Source organism: Gymnodraco acuticeps, unplaced genomic scaffold (assembly GCF_902827175.1).
Source record: "Gymnodraco acuticeps unplaced genomic scaffold, fGymAcu1.1, whole genome shotgun sequence".
NCBI classification, from domain to species: Eukaryota; Metazoa; Chordata; class Actinopteri; order Perciformes; family Bathydraconidae; genus Gymnodraco; species Gymnodraco acuticeps.
This window is the reverse complement of record NW_022989742.1, coordinates 191,381-213,298: the sequence shown is the minus strand read 5'-3', so window position 1 is coordinate 213,298 and position 21,918 is coordinate 191,381. Positions and strand designations below refer to the sequence as shown.

At 41.0% G+C, this 21,918-nt stretch overlaps 2 protein-coding genes across 4 annotated transcripts in view; both read right to left on the bottom strand.

The window, feature by feature from the left end:
• Positions 1-15,733, bottom strand: part of aqr (aquarius intron-binding spliceosomal factor) — a 51,063-nt gene extending 35,330 nt beyond the window's left edge. For both annotated transcript variants that reach the window (XM_034211296.1, XM_034212073.1), the window contains exons 1-18: positions 15,602-15,733; positions 15,065-15,169; positions 14,701-14,757; positions 14,423-14,463; positions 14,271-14,306; positions 14,038-14,158; positions 13,722-13,862; positions 11,333-11,401; positions 11,080-11,180; positions 10,887-10,963; positions 9,799-9,863; positions 7,245-7,361; positions 7,014-7,127; positions 5,834-5,937; positions 3,100-3,202; positions 1,377-1,497; positions 805-946; positions 94-272 (exon numbers count right to left, since the gene is read on the bottom strand). In XM_034211296.1, the coding sequence (XP_034067187.1) occupies positions 94-272; positions 805-946; positions 1,377-1,497; positions 3,100-3,202; positions 5,834-5,937; positions 7,014-7,127; positions 7,245-7,361; positions 9,799-9,863; positions 10,887-10,963; positions 11,080-11,180; positions 11,333-11,401; positions 13,722-13,862; positions 14,038-14,158; positions 14,271-14,306; positions 14,423-14,463; positions 14,701-14,757; positions 15,065-15,148 (1,672 nt within the window). In that variant the 5' untranslated portion in view covers positions 15,149-15,169; positions 15,602-15,733. The remainder of the gene's footprint in view (positions 1-93; positions 273-804; positions 947-1,376; positions 1,498-3,099; positions 3,203-5,833; positions 5,938-7,013; positions 7,128-7,244; positions 7,362-9,798; positions 9,864-10,886; positions 10,964-11,079; positions 11,181-11,332; positions 11,402-13,721; positions 13,863-14,037; positions 14,159-14,270; positions 14,307-14,422; positions 14,464-14,700; positions 14,758-15,064; positions 15,170-15,601) is intronic.
• A 2,193-nt stretch (positions 15,734-17,926) lies between these two features.
• Positions 17,927-21,918, bottom strand: part of dph6 (diphthamine biosynthesis 6) — a 56,329-nt gene continuing 52,337 nt past the window's right edge. For both annotated transcript variants that reach the window (XM_034202649.1, XM_034209774.1), the window contains one exon: positions 17,927-19,605. In XM_034202649.1, coding sequence (XP_034058540.1) covers positions 19,487-19,605 — 119 coding nt within the window. In that variant the 3' untranslated portion in view covers positions 17,927-19,486. The remainder of the gene's footprint in view (positions 19,606-21,918) is intronic.

The window sequence follows — 21,918 nt, the reverse complement described above, 5'->3', positions numbered from 1 at the left end:
TAGATTGAGAATGCAGGATAGCAATATAAATGGTGGACAGACCTTCATAAAAACTGGTTCAAATACAGTAAAAGTATTGACAAAACATTTTACCTTCCCACTCATGCTTGATATGATCTTGTACATTCAGATTTACAGTGACGTCCCCTCGCACACGGGCCGGCCAGCTCTCTCCAATGTTTGGCTTGGCAACCTCCACTATGGAGAAGGAGGTGATGGTCTGAGCCATCCTGGCCCAGCCCCCAAACACCACTCCGCCGTACTCCGACTGCCTGCGTAAAGGGACAGACACGACAAGAAGTTAGACAAGCGCTGTGGGCTGTTGTCAAGATTGAAATCAGTTGGATTTAGGGCAGCACATGGCACTACTGCTTACTTATTTACTTTTGCAGGAACAACAAACAAGTTGACATAATGGGAGCACGTATTATGTTAAGCATGCAGTTTCCAAATGTGGTTTACAAAATACCACAGTTTTTTAATAAAACATTATCAATCCGCAATGCCACTTAATCAAATGAAAGGGGGACACAGGGTAAGGACCTTTATTCATTGATGTTAAAAATACGTTATAAAGTGTGCTGTAGAGATTTGTTCTACTTAGAAAGAGAAACCAAAGCTGCTTATCAGTGTGCGAGAATCCTATTTTAAACATATAACTTGTATATGATGATATTCAAATTCATTTTATTGCACATGAACCTTTTAACCACTTCCTCTATAGTATTTTATTCCTAGCGTTTTACCCTACATATTGACAATATGAGCATACAAGAAAGATATGTTTCTGTAGAAAGCCCTCACCATGGTTTCATACGCCAAACCACATCCTCTATGTCCTGTCTGATCTCATAGGTGGACTCTAGACGAAACAGGTTAAAGTTTCTCAACAGGTAGTCATGGAGGGTCAGGAACTGGAGATTCAGCTTAGGTAGCGCTAGACAGCCTGAAAAGACAAAGAGAGAAATAGAAAGAGACAGCGTTAACATTATTCACATTTTTTGAGTAATAACACACACTTACAATAATCAGTTCATCATTTGTATTTGTATTCAATTACAAAATGACCAACATTTTATGAAGCAACATCTGTAATGTCAACAGTTTGAATTGTTGCTTCTACAGAGGCTAAATGTCTATATGTTACAGTCAAAGTATGCTTAAGGGCTTTTGCTTGTGCTCCGAGAGTTGTTAAAGGTGACCTTGACAACTAAAGAGGAATCCCGAGAGAGATGCCAGTTCAGTGCCAGATAAGTGATAAGAGATAACAAGGTGTGGGTACAAAAACTGATTTTTGAATGTGTGCTCTAGTGTTCCTAGACTAAAACAGGCACAGTAATGCAAACCAAATCACATTTCACAGATGCAACACACACCTTCGCCTGAATAGTACTCTGTCGGGACAATGTTCTCATCCCAGATTATTTTTTCTGTTGGATAAAGGGGCATCTGGTTAAGTTGCTCGATCTGAGAGATTCTGCGCTCATGACGGGACACCTGTGTGTGGCAGACAGCAAGAGAGACAGAGAGAAATTAGATGAATTACACATGTCCCTGATGTTTATCTTCTCCCTTACTAGAACACATACCATGGAATAAAGAAAAAAACAAAACCAGGTCACTTCAAAATATGTTACATCATACCCACGGTAAATCTCTAGTTTACCTGAAACCTTTTTATAACATGTCGTGGAAACTCTATTTTAATGCATTCACTTCTGCACACATACATTATATCTAATATGTCAAGGGGAGGACTATTGACATCAGAATACATATCGGCTCATCGGTTCCTCCAGAGGAAATAAAAGCCTTAACACAGGCTGTGGTGTAACAGCAGGAGTGTTTCTCAAAAACAATGGGCCCTTCTCCCTAAGCATATTTATGGCTATTTCCCCTGGAGCAAGTACAATTCTTTTGCTACCTTGTGGCAGAATTCTAGCCCTGTGGGCCCTTCCGCTTAAACCCACTCGTTCAGAGATGTTGGTTGTTGGGGGCAACCTCAGGCGCACACAAATGAGTCCCCTGACATTGTCTCCTGCAACAATCTAATCAGATAATTATGAAATGGCTTTTCTCCATTGCTTCTCTGAAAAGGACCTGGGGAGGGTCTGAGTGGGTAATTATGAATAACTGCAGGACAGCCTTGAAACACCCACTTAGATGAAGAGGTCTACAGCGCATGTGTGAGTGTCTGCTGGGACACTTCAGTCGTTTCCCGGGGGGGTTTTAAAAATAATCAAACTGGGAAACAAGGGGAAGTGGAACCAGAGAGGACAATCAAACTAGCTATAGTTTTTTTGAATATAAAAAAGTAAGAACAAAATGTATTTCTATGTTATCAGCACTTCGTCCAATTTACCCTACGACACACAAATGCCCAAATAAGGGAGTAATTGGATTAGAAGGCAAATTCAAGAGGGACGGGCAGTGAAGAGGGGATTCTGTACGTATTCCAAGGTCAAGGGCTGAATGACTTTAATATGAGAAACATAAAACCTATTATGCCGCAGCGCTGACCGGCCGGTTATTGTTCTGAAAAATAACTGTTCACCAGCATCTTAGTAGAGGTGCACCAATACCAATTATGCAGTCTTTATAAGGCCGGTTGACAAGCACACAGTGAAGTATTGCTTCATCCCCTTATACAAATGCATTTCTATGTAATAAATAAATGTCTTGGGTAATAAATATGGTCTAGGATAAAAAAATATATATATTTGATGTACAGAAAAGTAGCATATTTTCAGTTTAAAATGATTGTGGATAATCATTTTGCAACTTTGGTTTGCCATAAGGTTTCCCAAATGTACACGCTATATGTCACTGGTACCTTTCTGCATTTCCATCCAGGTCACATTTGTTTTTATCTCTACAATCTATAAAATCCAAATGCAAACAGGATTTTGTGAGACAATGATGGGTCACCCTCTGTCTCTTTAGGGGATGAAGGTGCATGCTTGTCCAAAAAATTGTTTGTCTATTTTAGAGTTAAAGGCATCAATCTGGGCGGTCACAGTCAAGGGAAACCCTTCCACTATGAAGCCTAAGACTTGCATTGTATAACAGACACTAAACTAAAGTCATGACTGCACTTACCAGAAGCTCAAGGAGAACCTCCTTCTCATAGGTGGTGTCTTGTCCTTCAGGCAGCTCTGGCAGCAGACACAAATACGAGGCCACCTGGTGGAGCGTATTGGGACTACGGAGAAGAGAAACAAGAGGTTAGTCAGCTGAAAAACTATTGAAGATAAGGGATGACAACAAGCAGATGTAATTATTTGGTTTCTAAAGACAATGGTGAAGATTAATCATGAGAAAGAGATCATCTGATGTCTAAAACAACATTTAGTTGTGGTATCATTGCATCATATTTCCAAAAAGAAAAAACTGCATGATCAGCCTCTCTCCTAGAAAACGACATCCCCTTCTCAGAAAGACATTTCAAATGGCTACAGCAACACCACTTTATGTGTGAAGATACACCGGCTTATCGAATTCTTTGTGCTTGTTAGCACTGTGGCACAAAGCAATTCCTGTGTTTGCTTTGACACTCACTCCTGCTCTGTCAGCATGTGTGTTAAGGGGCCGGGGAGCACTGATGCGACAGGATTATGAAAATCAAAGCCCATCTCCTTCTCAGAAAGCTGAGGCATGGCTCTGTGCATACAGACCTGTTTTAATCAGGCTGACACACTGTGACACAGGCAGGGTCTGGTACACAACGAAGGACAGGGCCTGGACACATTGTGACAGCCCTGGACAGCCACACGTGGCCCTGACCGGCTGAATCCGTGAATGTGCATCAATTCTGCTACTTGTGATGCCGCACTGGGACAGTTGGGCGGCAATTCTGCCAATGTAGCAGTTTGGTGGCTCAGTGGATGACCTGGCATAGGTCATGTGGACATTCCTTACCTTAATAAAATAACAGCAGCACTCTTGAGTAATGGAAATGACTGGACCAGGTCATGACTGACAGCTGAGCTAGGGGCAGGGTAAGGTAAGGATGGGGACATGACAGAAACTGGTCTACAGTAAGTTTACTAAACAACCTAAAGGCTTCTTGTTCAGACTTTGGATCATCTATTTTAGCTAAAGTGTATTTTTGTCAATTACATTTAATTCTTAGTCCAATAGGGGCAGTTTTATTCAGCTAGCTACACACAACATGAGAAAAAGAACCCATGACAAAAATGTGTTTCCCGGCAGCTTAAATCTGCTAAGTATTGAGGACGTTTATGCTTTCGCAATGTTTTCTTTTCTTTACATAAAGCCGTCAGAAAAGGAACCAGGATTAAATGAGAAGCATAATCGATCAAATCCAAGACCCTTTTCAATGACAGTACCACGCTGAAGAGCTAATCCACAGACCCAATTACATCCTTTCTTTTTGCTTTTGATGACTCTCTTCAATTTTGCCAGCATTTCACAAAGTGCTGCATACTCTTTGATCATGTAGTCAATTCACGTTTGGCCTGAAATGACGCTCACACATACTAACATGTTCTATGTAACTGAAAGTGTGTGTGTGTGTGAGAATGGGTGTGTATATGTGTGGGCAGACTAAGCAATAATGCTGCGTTTGTGTGTTTGGGGGACTTAGCGGATAAATGCAGAGCGGCGGGTGACTGGGAGCTTAGCCCGTGGGTAGAGCAGCTGGAATAAACTGGCATTAGCATGAGTTGTTTGGATGAAAAGTGCCTCGTTAAATCTGATCGGCATATTTGGAGTTACCCAGGAGCTGCTTTGGTGACAGTTGTGGAGCAGGGAACAATGCAGTTCCTGCTATATTCAAAACCCTAATTCTGGGAGAAGGAGCAGAGCCTCTTGAAATGCATGAGATGGTATAGCTCAAATCTTTACCTGATTCAGCTCAGCGCGGCTCATAACCCTCTGCCTGACTCAAAGAAACTAAGTTTGGGATTTAAGAATTTATAATCCACTAAAGAAGTTAAAAAGAGGTGATGGATATGCAAACATCAAATGCGAAGAGGCAATGTATGTTGTTCCTACACGGTCAGAGAAATCATGACGAATAAAGACAAAACATACTAAACAAACAAGTATTCAGCTACTCGTTTAAGTTTGTCGTAGAGCTAAAACATTGGTGGTTTAAAGACCTTCGAAAAGCTTTGGTCAATGTTCATTATAACATCAAAATGACAAGAGCGATTAGAAACCCTAAAGTAATTATAAGTTAGAATTAAATCAATGTCTTTTTACTCCCCTTCACGCATGTGCACAGGTTAAATATCCCACACACAGGCTAGTTCAAAGCGAGGGTGCTTTTTAGCTCTTTGGCAAGCTAATATGATCTGACAAACACAGCTGTTCAGACAGTTTATTCTCAAGCCACTGCAAATCGATTAAATTAATGAGGCGTGCCTCTCTCTCTGGCTGGTACCAGCTGCCTGTTTAAGGGCTCACTAGCTGCCATTTAGCAGGGAAAACAGGCAGCAACGGTGCTGATGCTGTACTGCTACTTAGTGACGTCTGCGTGGGCACTTCTCGACTGGGGTTTGTCATTTCTGGAGCTCCAAAGAACCTCAAATAAAAGGTCAGATCATCTGCTGGAGGGTTTCAAAGCATGGAACTCTTGGCCACTGACAGTGCTGTATGATGACACTTTTAAAGAAATAAAGTACACTCGTACATGAAGTACTTATATATATATATATATACGTATATGAAGCAGAATGGTGAAAAGCAGAAAGGGTGAACCAACACAAGGTTTTATATGCAGTATGTTTACACATCAAGTAGTCCATTTAGATCAAATAAAAAAACACATGCTAACGCCTTTTAGGTTTAACGCCACATCTGGTTTTACCTGAGATGCCCAAAGTGTTTGGTCAAGGATTCACGAGTGTCTACTGCTGCCACGTTGGACAGAGCAAAGTCCTGCAACTCAGGGAAATGAGCAAATGCTGCTCTCTGCAAGACACAAAACACAAAGCAAAACACAATTAAAAACATATTACTCTTTATTACTGCATTGCCTTTACCAAGATAACGCCTCTCCAAAAGTATTAGGAAACATGGCAACAGTCTCGGGTGTGGCAATAGATAGATATACAATACCGACTTAAGACATATATCTAGGGATGGGTATCGTTTGAAATTTATCGATTCCGATTTCGATTCCGGTCTGCTTATCGATTCCGGTTCTTATCGATTCCCCGTTTCGATTCCAAAATTGTAAAATAAAGAGGTCAAACGTTTAGATAACAAAAATATATTTATTCTTAAAAGCTTTAACTGAAATTGTTACTAAAAAATATACATGCAATACAAATGTATTGCACAATAGCTGTGCTTTATTTTAACTGAGCTATGCCTGTGGCAAGCTATTAACAAGCATTACACTTTTCCTTTTCTTTTTTAATGTAGTGGAGCCTCACTTCAGAGCGTTTACCGCGACCTATCTTTGGTGTTATGAAGTGATTGAGCTCGTGAAATGTCTACGGGAGGGCGGGGGAGCATCGCTGCGGGGCAACTGTGGACCTCTGTCGCCTGTCAGCGCAATTTATATGATGCCGTTTAAAAAAATGAAGGGCGGTGCCGGCCGTCAGCGTACCGAGCCGGCCGTCAACGGCCCGCTGACGACCGGCCGTTCTGTGATTCTCTAGGTCCGCCCTGTATTCCACCGGGTCACCGCAGCACCGCGGTGCAGACGGACCCGCTGGAATACAGGGTCTACCGCGTTTAGGAACCGTTAAGCAGAACCGAAATTGTGTATTTTGTATGGGCACCCGGTACCCGGCATTTTCTTATCGGTTCTCATCTGGAACCGAGTTTCGGTTCCCAACCCTACATATATCATTTGTCACAAGTATACAAATGTAATTTGGTCACTGCCTGTATCATTTTATATTGAAGCCAAATATTCCATCATAAAGAAGAACTATATGTAGAACACCCTGAATACTTTGTGTTTCAAACAACAGAAACGAAGCAGGCAGCTGATTAATGCCACTGCATTTCGGTCCTTATCCATGTATAGTGTTTACCTGCAAAGAGAGGATTTTGTCATAGTGCAGAGTGGTCATCTCTTTCTCCGTCAGGGCAGTTCCTGTCTGGTCACTGATCTCAAAACCTGTGTAGAACTTCAGCATGTCCAGCAACTACAGAGAGGAGACAACAATACGAGTTACTTCTACATTTGAAAAAACAGAGCAGAGGTGGTTTCATTTCAGCATACAATCATTTCAAGTGTATTTGTGTCTGCTATCGTGTTGTACCTGGCAGAAGAGGTGTCCTTCCTTCTCTCTGTGGACGAGACTGGAGAGGTGGCAGCTGACCACCAAGTGAGAGTCATCCAACACGGTGTTGAACCAACGCCTGGTGGGCAGCAGGGCCTAAACACACAAGACACCACGTTTACAGCTTGTAACAAAATACCTGAATACATCCGGTGTAAAAAGCATTCTTTATCAGTAGACAGCATCAAAATAAGACGAGCTCATTTGTGCAGGAAAGGGTTCAGATCGCCCTCCATCATGGTGGAAAGAATTAGGTATTGTACGAACAGACGTTTCACGAATCAATTGGCTCCACAACTACAGCATTTCCCAGCATCTGGACCATGATTATCCATACATCTTATTGATCCATGAGCTTTTCTTGTCTTGAGGTTGTTTTGCATTGTATGATAGAGAGGCAAACAATAGGGCAGGCTGGCAGTGATATGTGAAGATCACTGCTCTAGACATCATTCATGTGCTTGCTGAAGCATGCGTACATGACATGAAGGCAAGTAATAGGGAAACCTGTCAAAATGAGATGAAAGGGCCGCTTTGGTGTAAATATAACAAAGAATTACGGTACATGTTGATGAACTGACAGCCTAAGAGATAGAATGACTGGTGCACAGAGGTTCAATCTATCATAGTATAAAAAGGCAGAAAGAAAGAACTGCCCAGAAGAAAACGGCATTGTGAAAAAGAATATGAAATACTGAAATGCAAAGCACCAACAAAACGTCATATCCATTATTTTATTCATTGAAAACAGATCTTCAAAGGGAGCAGGTGCAGCAAGCGATACCTAAACACTGGATACCTTTATATCCAACAGCCATCTTTGATCTCAACACAGCACTGACAGCCGGCATACAAGACACATGAAAACGAGGATCTTTTTTCCTGTGTTCATTTTCAGGTCGTCATCAGAGAGGGGGAAGTATGGATTTCAAGCTACTGAGGCTTTGTAAAAGGATAGCGCTGAAGGACAGGAGATGTCTCTGGAGACTTTTAGCTGGCCGGCCACTAGCCGCTGCCAGGAACAGCGAGGCCGGCCTGTCAGCACCAGAGCCAGAGGAAATCTATTCAGCTCCTTTGCTAGAAACAGGAAATCTGCACAGGCAACAACAGCAACCATCGTATGTGTCTTCAGTCCAGATAGCTAGCCACATTTGCTCCCTGAAATGTGGTCTTTTGAATTAAGCCATATGATGGTGGTGGTTCTTAAAAGTTCTTGCCTCATATCACAGAGAATTAATTACTCGGTTTCCATTGTGAGCCTGACCTTTCCACATTTTATGTTCCCAATTGCTACATACCATTATCTGCACTTTACCACTGGTGGTTAGCCACGCCAACAACCACATTTTGCCAAGGTATTAAGAGTGGACTTGCCTGGCGTCCAGCTTAGTCTTAACAAAAACACGCCACAATACAGCCAATGCTAGTGTATTTCATCGACAAGACATTTATTTAAAAATTACACGGCAGATAAATTAAAAAATAGGGTGAGCTCCTTCAATACCTGGGTTTATTCCAGAAGTGAACAATGTCTCAGGTCATAACTCTTATGTCCAGCACACACACCGCACATAACTCCTTACACCTTACTAGGGCTACACGATTTTTCTGACAAATATTGCGATTCGAATTGCGATATTTGTTTTTAAGCGACCCAACGGAAGTTTATTGTAAAATGCGGCCATAACTCCGGCTAGGAAGGTCGTATCAACGTACTCCCGTCTCTAGCGCCCCCGCAGCCCGAGCTACGAGTGAAAAAACTAAACTTACATGAAACTTCCGTTGGGTTGCTTTAAAGTCAAGCTTCAGTTTAAGATTCACCCTGTAATAGAAACATGTGATGGAGCATTACTAACCTGACCCAGATGGTTTGTTTCACCAAACCATCTAAAGCTCCATTGGAAGCCATTTGGAAAGAGCAGGCACTTTCAGAAGCACTTGGCAGGTGATTGGATCAATCTGTCTATCACCTTCTATCATGGGCCACTTCTGATTGATTAACAATGGCTGGTACATGTGGAGCACAGCACTTCTGATTGGTGTGGATGACTGACACACAAGAAAAAAAAAAAGGCTTTGTGATTTGATAATTGCATCATTTCAAATCGCGATTTCGATTTAAAATCGATTAATCGTTCAGGTTAAAAATAACCTTTCATACTTGGATGAAAGACAACCGTTTCAAATACTGCATAGCTTTGCAGACAGCAATGACAGAGACACATCGGGTGGAGCTGAGACTGGACATTTGGCTGTCTGTTGACCTGAGTTAGCTAGAAATGTGAAGGGCAAACGAGCTGTGCAGAGACGGATGTCTACACCACTTCCTTTATCAGAATACCATGATTAAGCAAATACACTGTACGTACACGGTGGGGATGAGCGCCTGCTGAGTCTGCGTAAAGCCTGAGTGCATCATCCCGCACTCTGCATTTTAAATTAAGCAATAAAATGTCGGCAGGGAGGAAGTACAAATGGCAAAAGATTGTCAAATTAACCGAATAAAGCTTTGCAATGGAAGGAAGTGTCTTACCTCCAAATCAATCATGAGTTCAATGAATCTTTCGCAGTAATGTACTTTGTCCATGGATACAGGCCCTATGGAAAAGGTAGGAGGAAAATCATTGAGGTTAGCACTTTACTTGATGTCAGGGAATACATGTTGACAATGCCTAATACAATCTGACAGACAAGCAGACATGACTTTTTGACAAACAAGGCCAAAAAAAAAAGCCAGGGGGAAATAACGATGAGGTGTAGCAGTGGAAAGGAGGCTGTGCAGTTATCACAGAGGATATGAGGACAGCAAACGCATGTGGACATCACCGAGGTGCCATGCTGAGTGTGTGATCCTCACTTTGAGATACTGCATTGCCAGCACAGCAGCATGCTGGGACCTCAGCCCTCATTAAGCATGTTGGTGTGTGTGTGTGTGTGTGTGTGTGTGTGTGTGTGTGTGTGTGTGTGTGTGTGTGTGTGTGTGTGTGTGTGTGTGTGTGTGTGTGTGTGTACACACTTAAAGTTGAGGCATGCAGCACGCATTAGAGTGATGTGGATCCTGCTGGGCTTTGGATTGTAATCTACCCTGTCAGGTTTGAATTCTACCTAAACCCACAAATACACGTTCTGTTTTTAGCATTCAGGTGGGGGGCCTCTGTGTCGGCCTGCATTACAACGTAGAAGTCGGTGCCAGTGGTTGTATGGCAGCTGGAGCACATGCTCCTTCGGCGGATGCACGACTCAGAAAGTAAAGGAGGAAGTAGTGCAACTAGTGAAAGAAAGGGTAATATTGTGGTTTAAACTGGCAGTATGGCCCGGGACCAGAGATGATCTTCTGACACTGCAATCTATAGAAAATCCTTAGTACACTAATCATGCCGGAAGCTAAGATCTGCTTTGGGAACAAAAATACCCAGTATCATTTGTAAACTCATTAAATGTAAACACTTATTTTGAGCTAGAAATCCAAAACCTTAAATGTACAATTTTTCAAAATAAGTAAAAAAAGGACCAATGTGTCATGGTCATTTGTCTTCATGAATACACTTCATGTTAGAATTAGAAGTACACAATAACACTATGAACTCCTAGGGAAATAAACATAATACTTATATTGTTTACCTAATGCCGGGATGGACACGAGAACTCCAAGAAACTTTTTAATGAGAGCTGAGAGGAATGCCCTCTCCTTCTGTGCCCTGAGGAGGACACAAAGAAAGCAAATTAGAAAAAAGCTTAGCAACTCCTAGGATACCAAACACTATTTCCTAGTGTGTATAGATCTCAACACACAAGCAAAAGAAAATGTTATTACTGTTCAGCTTCGTCAGCCTCCATCTTATCAGATTTCTTCTTGATTAGATTCCAGAATTTCTGCAGCTTTGGGACTTTCTTAAGCTCGTGCTGGAGTCTGGACTGCAAACATGAAAGCAAACAGATCATTGTTTCAAACGTTGAGTATCATAACAAGCAGGTTATTGTTTCCTATGATGAATATCAAACATTATGACAGTGTGTGCCAATGACCACCAGATCAACTTAATTAGGGTAATAGGTTGATATCTTACTGGTAGGAGGCCCATCCACATAGGCAGAGAGATGAGCTGCTGCACCTGCTCTCTGATCAAATCTACCTCCTGGGAGAGGGCGCACAGGGGGGGGGGGGGGGGAGAGAGAGAGAGTGGTCAAAATGCACTGTGTATGACAGATTTTTATTACACATCAGCCCATAATAAAAGTATGCAACTAAAATATTTAGAGGGCTTTATAGGATACAATCAAAGTGCAGCAGGCTATCACAGCAGATTTTAAAGTGAGACATCTGCAGTGCTTCTCTGTGGTTTAATGGCTGCAGAGCATCCAGAGGGGTGGGAGCTGACCCAGGTGTTACTGCCTGGTCTACTACTGCCATCTAGTGGGCATTACTAAAAAAGGTCCTTATTTCCACAAATATATTGGGGAATAAGGCATTGCTTGCATTAATGAGTAAGAAGCTAATTGTCTAGAGTAACAATAGAATGGTGTAAAATGAACACTTCCCAACAATTAGGCATTAGAGTACACAGCAAATGAATATACCGCACTGAATAAAGTATTCTCATATTCTACTGCGCATTAATAAACACAGCCAAGTCAAGCAACCCTAGTTTGATAATAGATGTTACTGTTATGCGATAAGGAATAGATACTCCCATTAATCTAGACATACAAAACAAACGTTGTCATTGACCTTAAAGCAGCAGTACAAAACTAAAGATAGATAGAGCTTTATTGTGTCCCTTGTCTTTGGAATCGAGATAATAAACATAAAACATTTAGGACAATCGGTCATAGATACAGAACAGAGATCACATATCACATGGCAAATAAATAATACAGGTACAGAACTTTCCCTATTGCACATACATAAATCAATTATTGCACTTTTCCCTATTGTATTTATACACAAATCAAATATTGCACTTTCCCTATTGTGTCCATACCTATTTACACATATTGCACTCCCTATTTAACCTTCTCGATTGCACAAACTACACTGTAAACATTGCACCTCCCAACAACTCCTAACACAGCATAATCACAATTGTTTCTGACTGTTCAGCAGCTTGATTGACAGCGGAATAAAGGAAAACTTATACCTGTTCAATTTACAGTTTGGTAATCTATACCTTCTGCCGCGGCAGCAACTCAAACTCTCTATACAGGATGTGTTTGGGGTCGCATGTGATTTTACGGCCTTGCTTCCTCACCATCTCCTCAAATATCTCCTGAAGAGAGGATGGTGGAAGCATGCTAATTATGCTTCCAGCCCTTTTTATCAAGCTCTGGAGTTGTGATTTAGATTTAACTGACAATTTACCAAACCATGTTGTGATGCCATAACGAATAATAGACTCAATTGCTGCCCTGTAGAACATTAACATGATACATTTATCCACTCCATGAACCCTGAGCCTACGCAGAAAATGCAGGCGCTGGCTTATCTTTGAGCATACCTGATCCACCTGATGGGCCCAGCCTAACTGAGCATCAAAATAAATCCCAAAATATTTAAAACTTGTAACGTGCTCAACTCCCTCCCTGTTGATAAGGACTGGGCTGTGATCACCTACTGACCTGGGGTCAAAGATCATTTCCTTTGTTTTTTTTAACATTTAACACCAGGTTGTGCGCCTCACACCACTTCACGACCTCTTCAATCTCAAGTTTATAAATAGAAATGTCTGAGTCTCTAGTCAGTAGACTAAGTATGGCTGTGTCATCAGAAAACTTTATAATGTGTATAAAAGTGACATACTGCTCCATTGAGTCAAGATATTAAATATGATGACCTCTGCAGCTCATCCAGAATGCAGCGGCTCGTCTGGTCTTCAACCTTCCAAAATGTTCCCACACCACTCCCTTCACTGGCTTCCAGTAACTGCTAGAATCCACTTCAAGACAATGGTACTTGCTTACCATGCTGCGAATGGATCTGGCCCTTCCTACATCCAGGACATGGTTAAACTGTACACCCCAGCACGTGCACTACGCTCTGCATCGGCCAAACAGCTCGCTGCACCCTCGCTGCGAGGGGGACCCAAGTTCCCATCAGCAAAAACACGTGGGTTTGCTATCCTGGCTCCAAAATGGTGGAATGAGCTCCCCATTGACATCAGGACAGCAGATAGCTTACACACCTTCCGGCGCAGACTGAAAACTCATCTCTTTCGTCTCCACTTCGAGCGATAGAACTATTAACGAAGCACTTATATAAATATATAAATAAAGGACTGGTTTATCTAAAGCCAGTTGAGTAGCACTTGAAATGTTTGGCTCTATGAAACCTGATGTACTTATATGATTCTGTTTTCTTCAAGGTTTGTATCTTCTTGGTCGAATGCACTTATTGTAATTCGCTTTGGATAAAAGCGTCAGCTAAATGCAATGTAATGTAATGAGTGTTATGGTACCTACCAGACTGTTGAAGCAGTGGTCCAGGAAGACCAGCAGCACGGTTTGTTCCTTCAGACTGAGGCCGGCCCCCTCACTGGCCAATACAGCCTCCATCACACATTTGAAGAAGAAAGGGAAATGGCTCGGCTCCTTTTTGAACACCTGATGCACACAAATCAAAAAATACAATAATGCTGTAGATAGCCATACATTTTAAAGGGTAAATGTGAAGATGGTGAACAAACAGTGAAGTAACTCATTGCAATATGGTGTCTTTAGATGCCCAGGTCACCATGCATTAACAGTTAAGTGTTCGATGAGATACTTCATTTCTTACCTCCCACGCTGGGACATTCTCCCTGAACTTCTCGTTGACGATGCAACAAATGGACATGAGGTAGGCATTGCTGGACACTTTAGGAGTGTAGTTCACCCACAGGTAGTTCTCAAGGTACTGGCTGATAGATGAGAAAATATTGTATTAATATATATCCACCAAGTTGTTTAAATACATATTTTCTTATTGGCTTCTTCATAATAGAGGGAAGAAGATGAAGTGACATTTCCCACCTGAACTCAAGCAGCATAATTTTTCTGATGGCAAATCTGAAAGTAAAATGAAAAGAGGACAATAGAGAAAGATACATTAGTTTAAGTGTTGATGTGAAATATGTGATTAAACGGAGCAGTATAAGGCAACTATTATGTTAGTATTCACTTACTTGGACATGAGAATCTCTTTTTCGTAAACATCTTCCAATACCTTAAAAAGGGGAAGAATTTGTAAATGTTAAATGCACACCGAGCATCAGCACCTCCATGCTTAAAGCATAACAGGTGAGTAGAGTTCAGGCAGAGTGCATGAACTGGTCAGAGAAGCACTTTACCATTTCATTGCATCAAACTCAAACACACAAGTAACTATCATTATGATAAATAAACAATACAACAACAAATTGCTTGGCCAAAAGAGAACAACAATTCAATACATATAACTCACCTTTGGGTCAAATGGTAGCTTATTCTTTGCATGAGGAGCCCAATATTTATTAGCCAACTGAACAAATAAATAGGAAAACAATCAATAATAGTATTAAACATAAAGGAAACTTGTTTAACTTAGATTGACTATCTCTTAAGATCAAACATGATATGATCTAGAGCAAACATGCAAGTCTCCTGTCAAGAGTACACTCCTCCTAACATATTATAAATGACAGATGCATTAAATCAATTACAGGTATATGCAAAAACACTGACTGGAGGTTGAGAAAAAAGTCGCTTCAGCATATATAAGGGATGGGACACGTTTTTACAACAGATCTTGCTGGACAACAAGTGTAGGGTTGATGTAACATAATTACCTGTGTGACATATTCAGCATTAATCTGAGACACTGAAGGCGCCGCAGCCTTTTTAGCGGGGGTTTCTTTCCCCTTCGTGGCCATCTCAAGCTGCTACAATGACGACTGTCAGAAAAAGAGGGCAATGATATGTTATATGAAAGTAACCGTGGCTAATATTTGGTACAAATAAGGTTTGAAGTTAGTTGGTTGTACTGGTAATGCCTTAAGAATATGGGGCTGAGAAAGTTAGCTAAGGTTAGCTAGGTTCAAAACTTCAGGATCTCAAGTTAATAAAAGAGTATTACATTATATAATTACTGTAATGCCTTCCTGATACTTTTATGAACACGCACACCAGTCATGTAGGTTAATTGATCATTATTAATACTAAAACATAACAAGTAAACGTTAGCTGTTTCACACTATCAGGGGTGAGCTAAGCTAAGCTAATGAGTCGCAGTAAGATAATAACTAAGACTTTTTCTTAATAATGGCTTTGCTGAAAAGTACCGGGGCGTACCCGATATATACGAATTATAGATAAAGCTCTCAAACCTTTATGTTTATTCCAGCATGAGTGTTACTGCCGTTGGATGGTTAGTTGCGCATGTACACAATCAAAACGCGCTGTTTGCGATTGACTTCCTGAATGGGTACGTTCGTAAAACCGTCCCCCGGATACAGAAGCAAGACCTCGGTTCCTACTACGCACGAATACATGTTTTTTTACATTTTCCAAAGACAACTAAACCTTATCCCTAATTTACCTGCGTTTTGATGTAATATACAAAACATATATTAAGACTCTCAAAATTATAAAAATACATTAAAAAAGTTAGGAAAAAAGCAAAATAATATTGGATGTCTGAAATATTAATGAAATGCATTAATTGTTTTATTTTTGTCTTCATAATTGTCTAATAACACCATAATGTTAATCGTGAACATAATACACACAATTGTATACAAAAAAATCACTGCACAGCAACATTGTATTATTAATGAATTAATCATAAATGAGTGAGTCAGTGTGTTGACTGTGAAGCTTATGCCACAAATGTTACACCAAACACCGTCTGACATCACACTTCTACATTATGAGCATTGCCCGCATACTGTTTCAGCTGTCATGTTGTGATTGTGGACCACATTATTTATAAATATATTTTTTAATAATTTGCCTTATATTTATTTATAAGGCAAATTGCAAAGTTCTGAGTAAAATGGATAATATAAACTTTAGCCTGATCATTATTGTCAGTAACCTGTTAATAATGTTTGTTTTTTTGTAATTGTTAGAATGACATCTATAAGGGTATCGTTATTGGGTTTGGCAGGATTTATTCTAGTGGGACTATCAATAAACTGGGTTAAGTTAAAATAATCACAAACCTGCTTAAACTGTGAAGATTTATCACTCAACCAGTCCCACATTTAATGGATAAACGACTCTGAGTTTGTCCATTATTTAGTCTTGGAAAATAGTTTAGTCTAGCAAGAACCAGACGGATACCCAACCCCTTTTTAAGTCCTGTTACATTCTGTTTCCATGGTTTTCCGATTGGTGTTTGCTCACATTTTGTTGTTGAGTAAAAGAAAAATTAGTCAAAAATGAATCAGTAGCCTACCGTTTTTTATAACTTGTCATTCAAGAGCGTTTTTGAAAGTGTGCATATCAAAATCTAAAATCATCTTTTGGTCTTTACTAAACAATCTAGAAATTAAAGACAAGTTACTGTAACGTAGAAATAAAAGAGAATTGTTTGATCATCAGAAATACAAAATATAAAAGTGCAATGTCCATTAATTTGAAATAGCAACACTGTTAATATAAAAAAAATGTTTAGAAAAAATATTCAATATCTAAAGTATTCACACAGAATATTGAGCACTCAACCAAGTATATCACTAATTTATTATAGGCGCTGAATGCTTGTAAAATATATGGCTTTATTTTAAATTGCATTTTTTTTATGTGGACCACAAGAGGGCAGCAGACACCACTCAATAGCATGTGATGGCTTGCCAGTTCAGCAGAAAGAACAAGTTTCATTTAGTCAGTGCTGTGACCATGAAGACATGCTTTTACAATCTGTCAGGGGAGGAAAACAATGCATTATGAAACAAAAAGGAATCAAATATACAAACAAACAAAACCACGGCCACTGAGGCAAACAGAACCCAATGTCAGGAAGAGTCATGCTGTGAGGCGGCTCCTGAGCTGGGCTCCCCTACCGAAGCCCACTGCTATGGGGAGAGAGAGAGTCACACACATCAGCCTGGTTAGCCTGGAGGAAGAAACACACAGTTAAAGTCCATGTGCAAGGCCACAATGACAAGAGCCTGAGGCTGGTACACTGTGCACAAAGGACAATGTTAGCCACAACAGCCAGTTTGTTTGCAGAGCGATTGCAGGTCAGCTAAGTAGAAAATGTACATTTGACAAAACACATGAGAAAACTAAATGTCACCCTGTCTTTATTCATTTCATGTGGAAACACAGTGGTGGAGACACAAATAAATGTGTCTGCCATAGGCCATCACAGTGGCCATGATTATAATGTGATGATATAGTCGTGGCTTTGCCTGTGTCTGTATGAAAACATGTCTGCTGAAAGACACAATGTAGTGTTTACAGTGTGATCGACAAGTGGTTGTTGTGCACTGAATTACAGTGGCAAATCTCCTCTGTGTGTTTTTAAATGGGTTTTGTATGTTTGTGTATTGTGACACATACAGTCCTTGTCATTTAGCCATTGTTACACTAAAGAAAGAAGCATGGGCAATCAAGACTGAATACAGAAATGTCTTGCAAATGTGGCTTTTTATTTAAAATGTTGAATCTACTGCCAACTTAAAATAAATGAAATGTACATGGGCTGGCGTAGGTTGTTTCTTTATTACTCATTTCTGAATTTCGACAACAAAACGTATTTCTAATCCTCTCTGTAAACCATAATGTATCATGTCTGGTGAATATGCATGTTAGCGCAGCACACAATTGTTTGGCAATAACCTGCTTGACGTTCAGACTGTCACACACAAAGAAATGTAAGGAACCAAGAATATGTACAAAGAAAACATTTTTAGAGCAATATCTTCTTCAGCTATTTGTTTCATTGCTTAATCTGTTGGAATTATAATCAGTTTTATTTATTGGAAACACTGAAATATAATCAAGTATGTAACATGTATTGGTGTTAAGTTAACTGAGGTGTACAAGTACAAAATACAAGTACTTTATTTCAAAATATCTATATCTTCGTGCTTATTTGACAGCTACATCAATCAACAATTCTAAATCTCCCCCTGGTGGGGCCTTTAAAAGCAAACAGGTGAACATTAACACACACTGTATATTTATGGGGCATTGGATTGCTCGCTCTCATAAATAATTGCTTGTTTGTGTTTTTCAACCCTCAATAAAATCTTCAGGCTCTATTGGTTGCCTCTATTATAAATATTTTGATAACAACAATCAAAACAACATTCGGTTGGTGAAGATCAATAGCCCACTCCACTCTGCCGCCATCACAAATGCGATAAAGAGAATAGCTGGAGTGAAGATGCATTCCAACTGAGATCATCAATACAGTTCATGATCTTTGAGAAAAGCATTGTTCCAGGAGCAATGGTTAATGGCGTTGTTTTCTTCCCACATCGGCACAATGTCCATTTTCGGGCCCGAGCACATACACACAACACAGAACACACACCTGGCCTGCAGCTGTGTGTTGCAGGGTCCCTCTCCTATTAACCAGCTTGCCTTAGAATCAATAAAACACATAAAGAGGCTTAATCTTTTCAGGTGCTTGCCACTGATTGCCCATTACACAATAATAACACACCTTGAATCCCATGGAGCATGAGAGAGAGAAACAGTCACATCATCCACAAAGCAGTCACACAGTAAATCTATAGGTTTACAACTGAACAGATGGTGTCAGCGGTGGCGCTAGGCCTTTATGAGGGGTGTTAGCTAACGCGGTGAGAGAAATTCCACCAGAAACAGTGGGATATCAGGGGATACAGTTTATCGCCTCGTGGAATGAGACACTGCTGGTGTCTCCTTTTGTAGTCCGTGGTCTCCAGCCTTCTGGTATGCAGCTTTAGCTTATAGAAGTTCTATAAGACTCTTCTCGAAGGAAGAATAACAGCTGCTGCAGTAAACAACTCCAGTCGAGGACATAGGGATTATTGGCCTAACTTCTGCGATATGAAGTCAAATAGCACATCCTCAAAACTGCACATCTTCAAAACCACTTGGAGGCGGACAAAAGTTTACAATTCAGTCAACATCAATAAGCAGTTACGCTGTTTTTATTTGTCACATTCACAATGTCCTGTTGTAAGTCATGAGTTGTTGGGCTTTGATAGTTGCTTCGCCAGAAAAGCCCCATTGGATTCCAGTGCTGTGGATGACTGGAGTCTGGCTGTTGACTATAAACTGAGCCAGCAGGACAGGTGGACGATCTCGGAGTCAGGCAAGTCCAGGACTGGAACCAGGGCCACAGACGGACTGGAGTCAGCTAGAGAGCTCCTCAAACTTTCTTCAAGCCCTGGCAGTTAGAGGTGGGGAGGGAGATAAGGGGGTGAGGACAAAAAAAGAAGGAGGTGTTAGTCTCATGAGAACTTTGGCTGGAGTTGGACATTAGGCTCGCATACAGACGCCCCACTGGGACCATCCCAGGAGAGAAGCTACACTTAACCCTTCGACCAGGGAACACGGGCCTATTTACAAATGATTGGCATTCCTAAATCCTTGGCAGATTGTAGCCCCCCCAACTCCCTGCAGTGCGGACATATGGTCAGCAAGGACTGAGCTCTAAGCTACCCCTCCTGAACTCACACACATACAACCAAACATATACACAGAAGAGAGGGAGGGGGAAACCCTGCCATGCCCTTTTGGACAATTGAGCAGCTTGTTGGGGGGGATCTAGTGCAATGGATCCTCTGCTCCCGTTGTGTTGGGATGTTAGGAAGCTGTGTTGGGACTACCTCTCAGCTTTACTGGAGCTGAGAGATGTTGTTAGTGTGTGAGTGGTGGGGTCGGACTACAGACGGGCAGCGGACATGTGAGAATTCATTGAGCATCTCAGCGCCTCGTCTTGATGACAGCCTGTCTGTTTAGGAGCGGCCCGCTGGGATGTTGACCATTCCCTCCTCTGCTCCGTGCACTAATTGGTCACAAGTGTTCCTGTCTTATGGTTGACTGTCCTGGCTTATTACTACTGACTTAAAAGCACACTGGATGGGCCTGGGGTGTGGTCATAATAGAGTTACACATCTAATGCAAATCAATCTTTTCCATTCACAGAATTAGTCCAATATGATGTATGTAAAATGTAATCCTTGACCACTTATCTTGACTGGACAAACAAAGTTTGACCAACTTCTACTCTAGTACAACTATGTGACATTGATGTGAACTTGTAGAGAGAGAGAAATCAGGACAAAAAGGTTATTTAAGCAATTGAGCACTATTCTCTTTCATTTGAAGCACCCGCAGCATGCCAAACATCCTTACAAAGAGCCCACACACCCTAATTAGCTAATACGCAGTACAGCTTAAAATACCCCCACTGAACACAGGCCTTTTTTGGAGGGCATTAAAAGCCTAAATATGTGTTATCAGAGCATGTGGTGCACCCTGGGAAGTCGGATCCTCTGGAGGTGGCTAGCTGACAACTGAACGAGCTATAGAGATCACAGACAGGGGATGGTTTTATTAAGAGAAGAAACACACCCTTCATCACACCTTGCGCACTAAGCCTGTTTTATGTCAGGATGTTTTAATCTTTGTACTAACAGATAGGAAATAATTGCGCTCTCTCTTTGAGGGTCTCTGTCTGTGTCTGTGTACACAGACATGCCTGCTTATGCATGAATGAGAAACACGAGGGGGGTGAAGGTGAGTGACTGGGCAATTTTGTGTTCTTTTGTCTTTGTGAGTAAAAAGCGTGTAAAGACAGACCAATCCCATATAAATGCTTCTGTAAAAATCACACAAAATGTATAGAACACTTCCCATCACACACCCACTCCCCTGCCCTGGGCTCTTAACCCCCCTTCGGGCTACACAGGGAGCCTCATTGAGGGGCTCAGTGGACAGAGGATGTAAGATTCAAAGAGCCATCACATTAGCAATGGGATGGAACTAAACCATCTACCCAAGAGGACCAGCCATTATTCTGCTTACACAGCGAACTAAAAAGGCTTCTGCTGAATCACTGTGTTTTAAAAACCAAACCATTACTAATGCCCACAACACCCTTTTATGCTAAAACCAAGAGCCATTTCTGTTCGAACTGATTGATATATAAATAGTGTAAGGCTAAGTGAAAAGAAGAGGAAATGGTGTTTCTGAGTGGAATGGTTAATGCCTGCTGGGCTTATGGGGCTTTTAAGCACTGGCCAAGGCCCAGAGCCAGTGGTTTTTAGTTGTGCTACACTGACTCCCATACTGGTCAAATTACCCGGTAAACGAGGTGGTAATTAGCGTTGGCTCATGAAAATTGTTCATTTAGTCCAAAAACAATGAACAATTATTACGAGGGGCTGTTAAGTGGAGCCACAGAGGATCATTACACTTCCTCACCTTTCCTAAAAGTAGCCCTTGTTATTCATTTTATATAAACAACAAGTCGCCCGCCTTGTATGTGAGAGGATTTGCTCGTAGTGACGAGCTCACAGAAAAAAACAACTTTACAACCTCTCAGCTCTAGGGATCATTGTATCTTCTTATAGCTTATTGTTTTTGGGCTCAAATCCTATATGGAGACCAAAATATAACTACATTTATTAGATGGAAACAAACAACTTCCTCCAAATGCTAATGTTGCTCTTTGTTTGATCGGTGTGAAAATAAG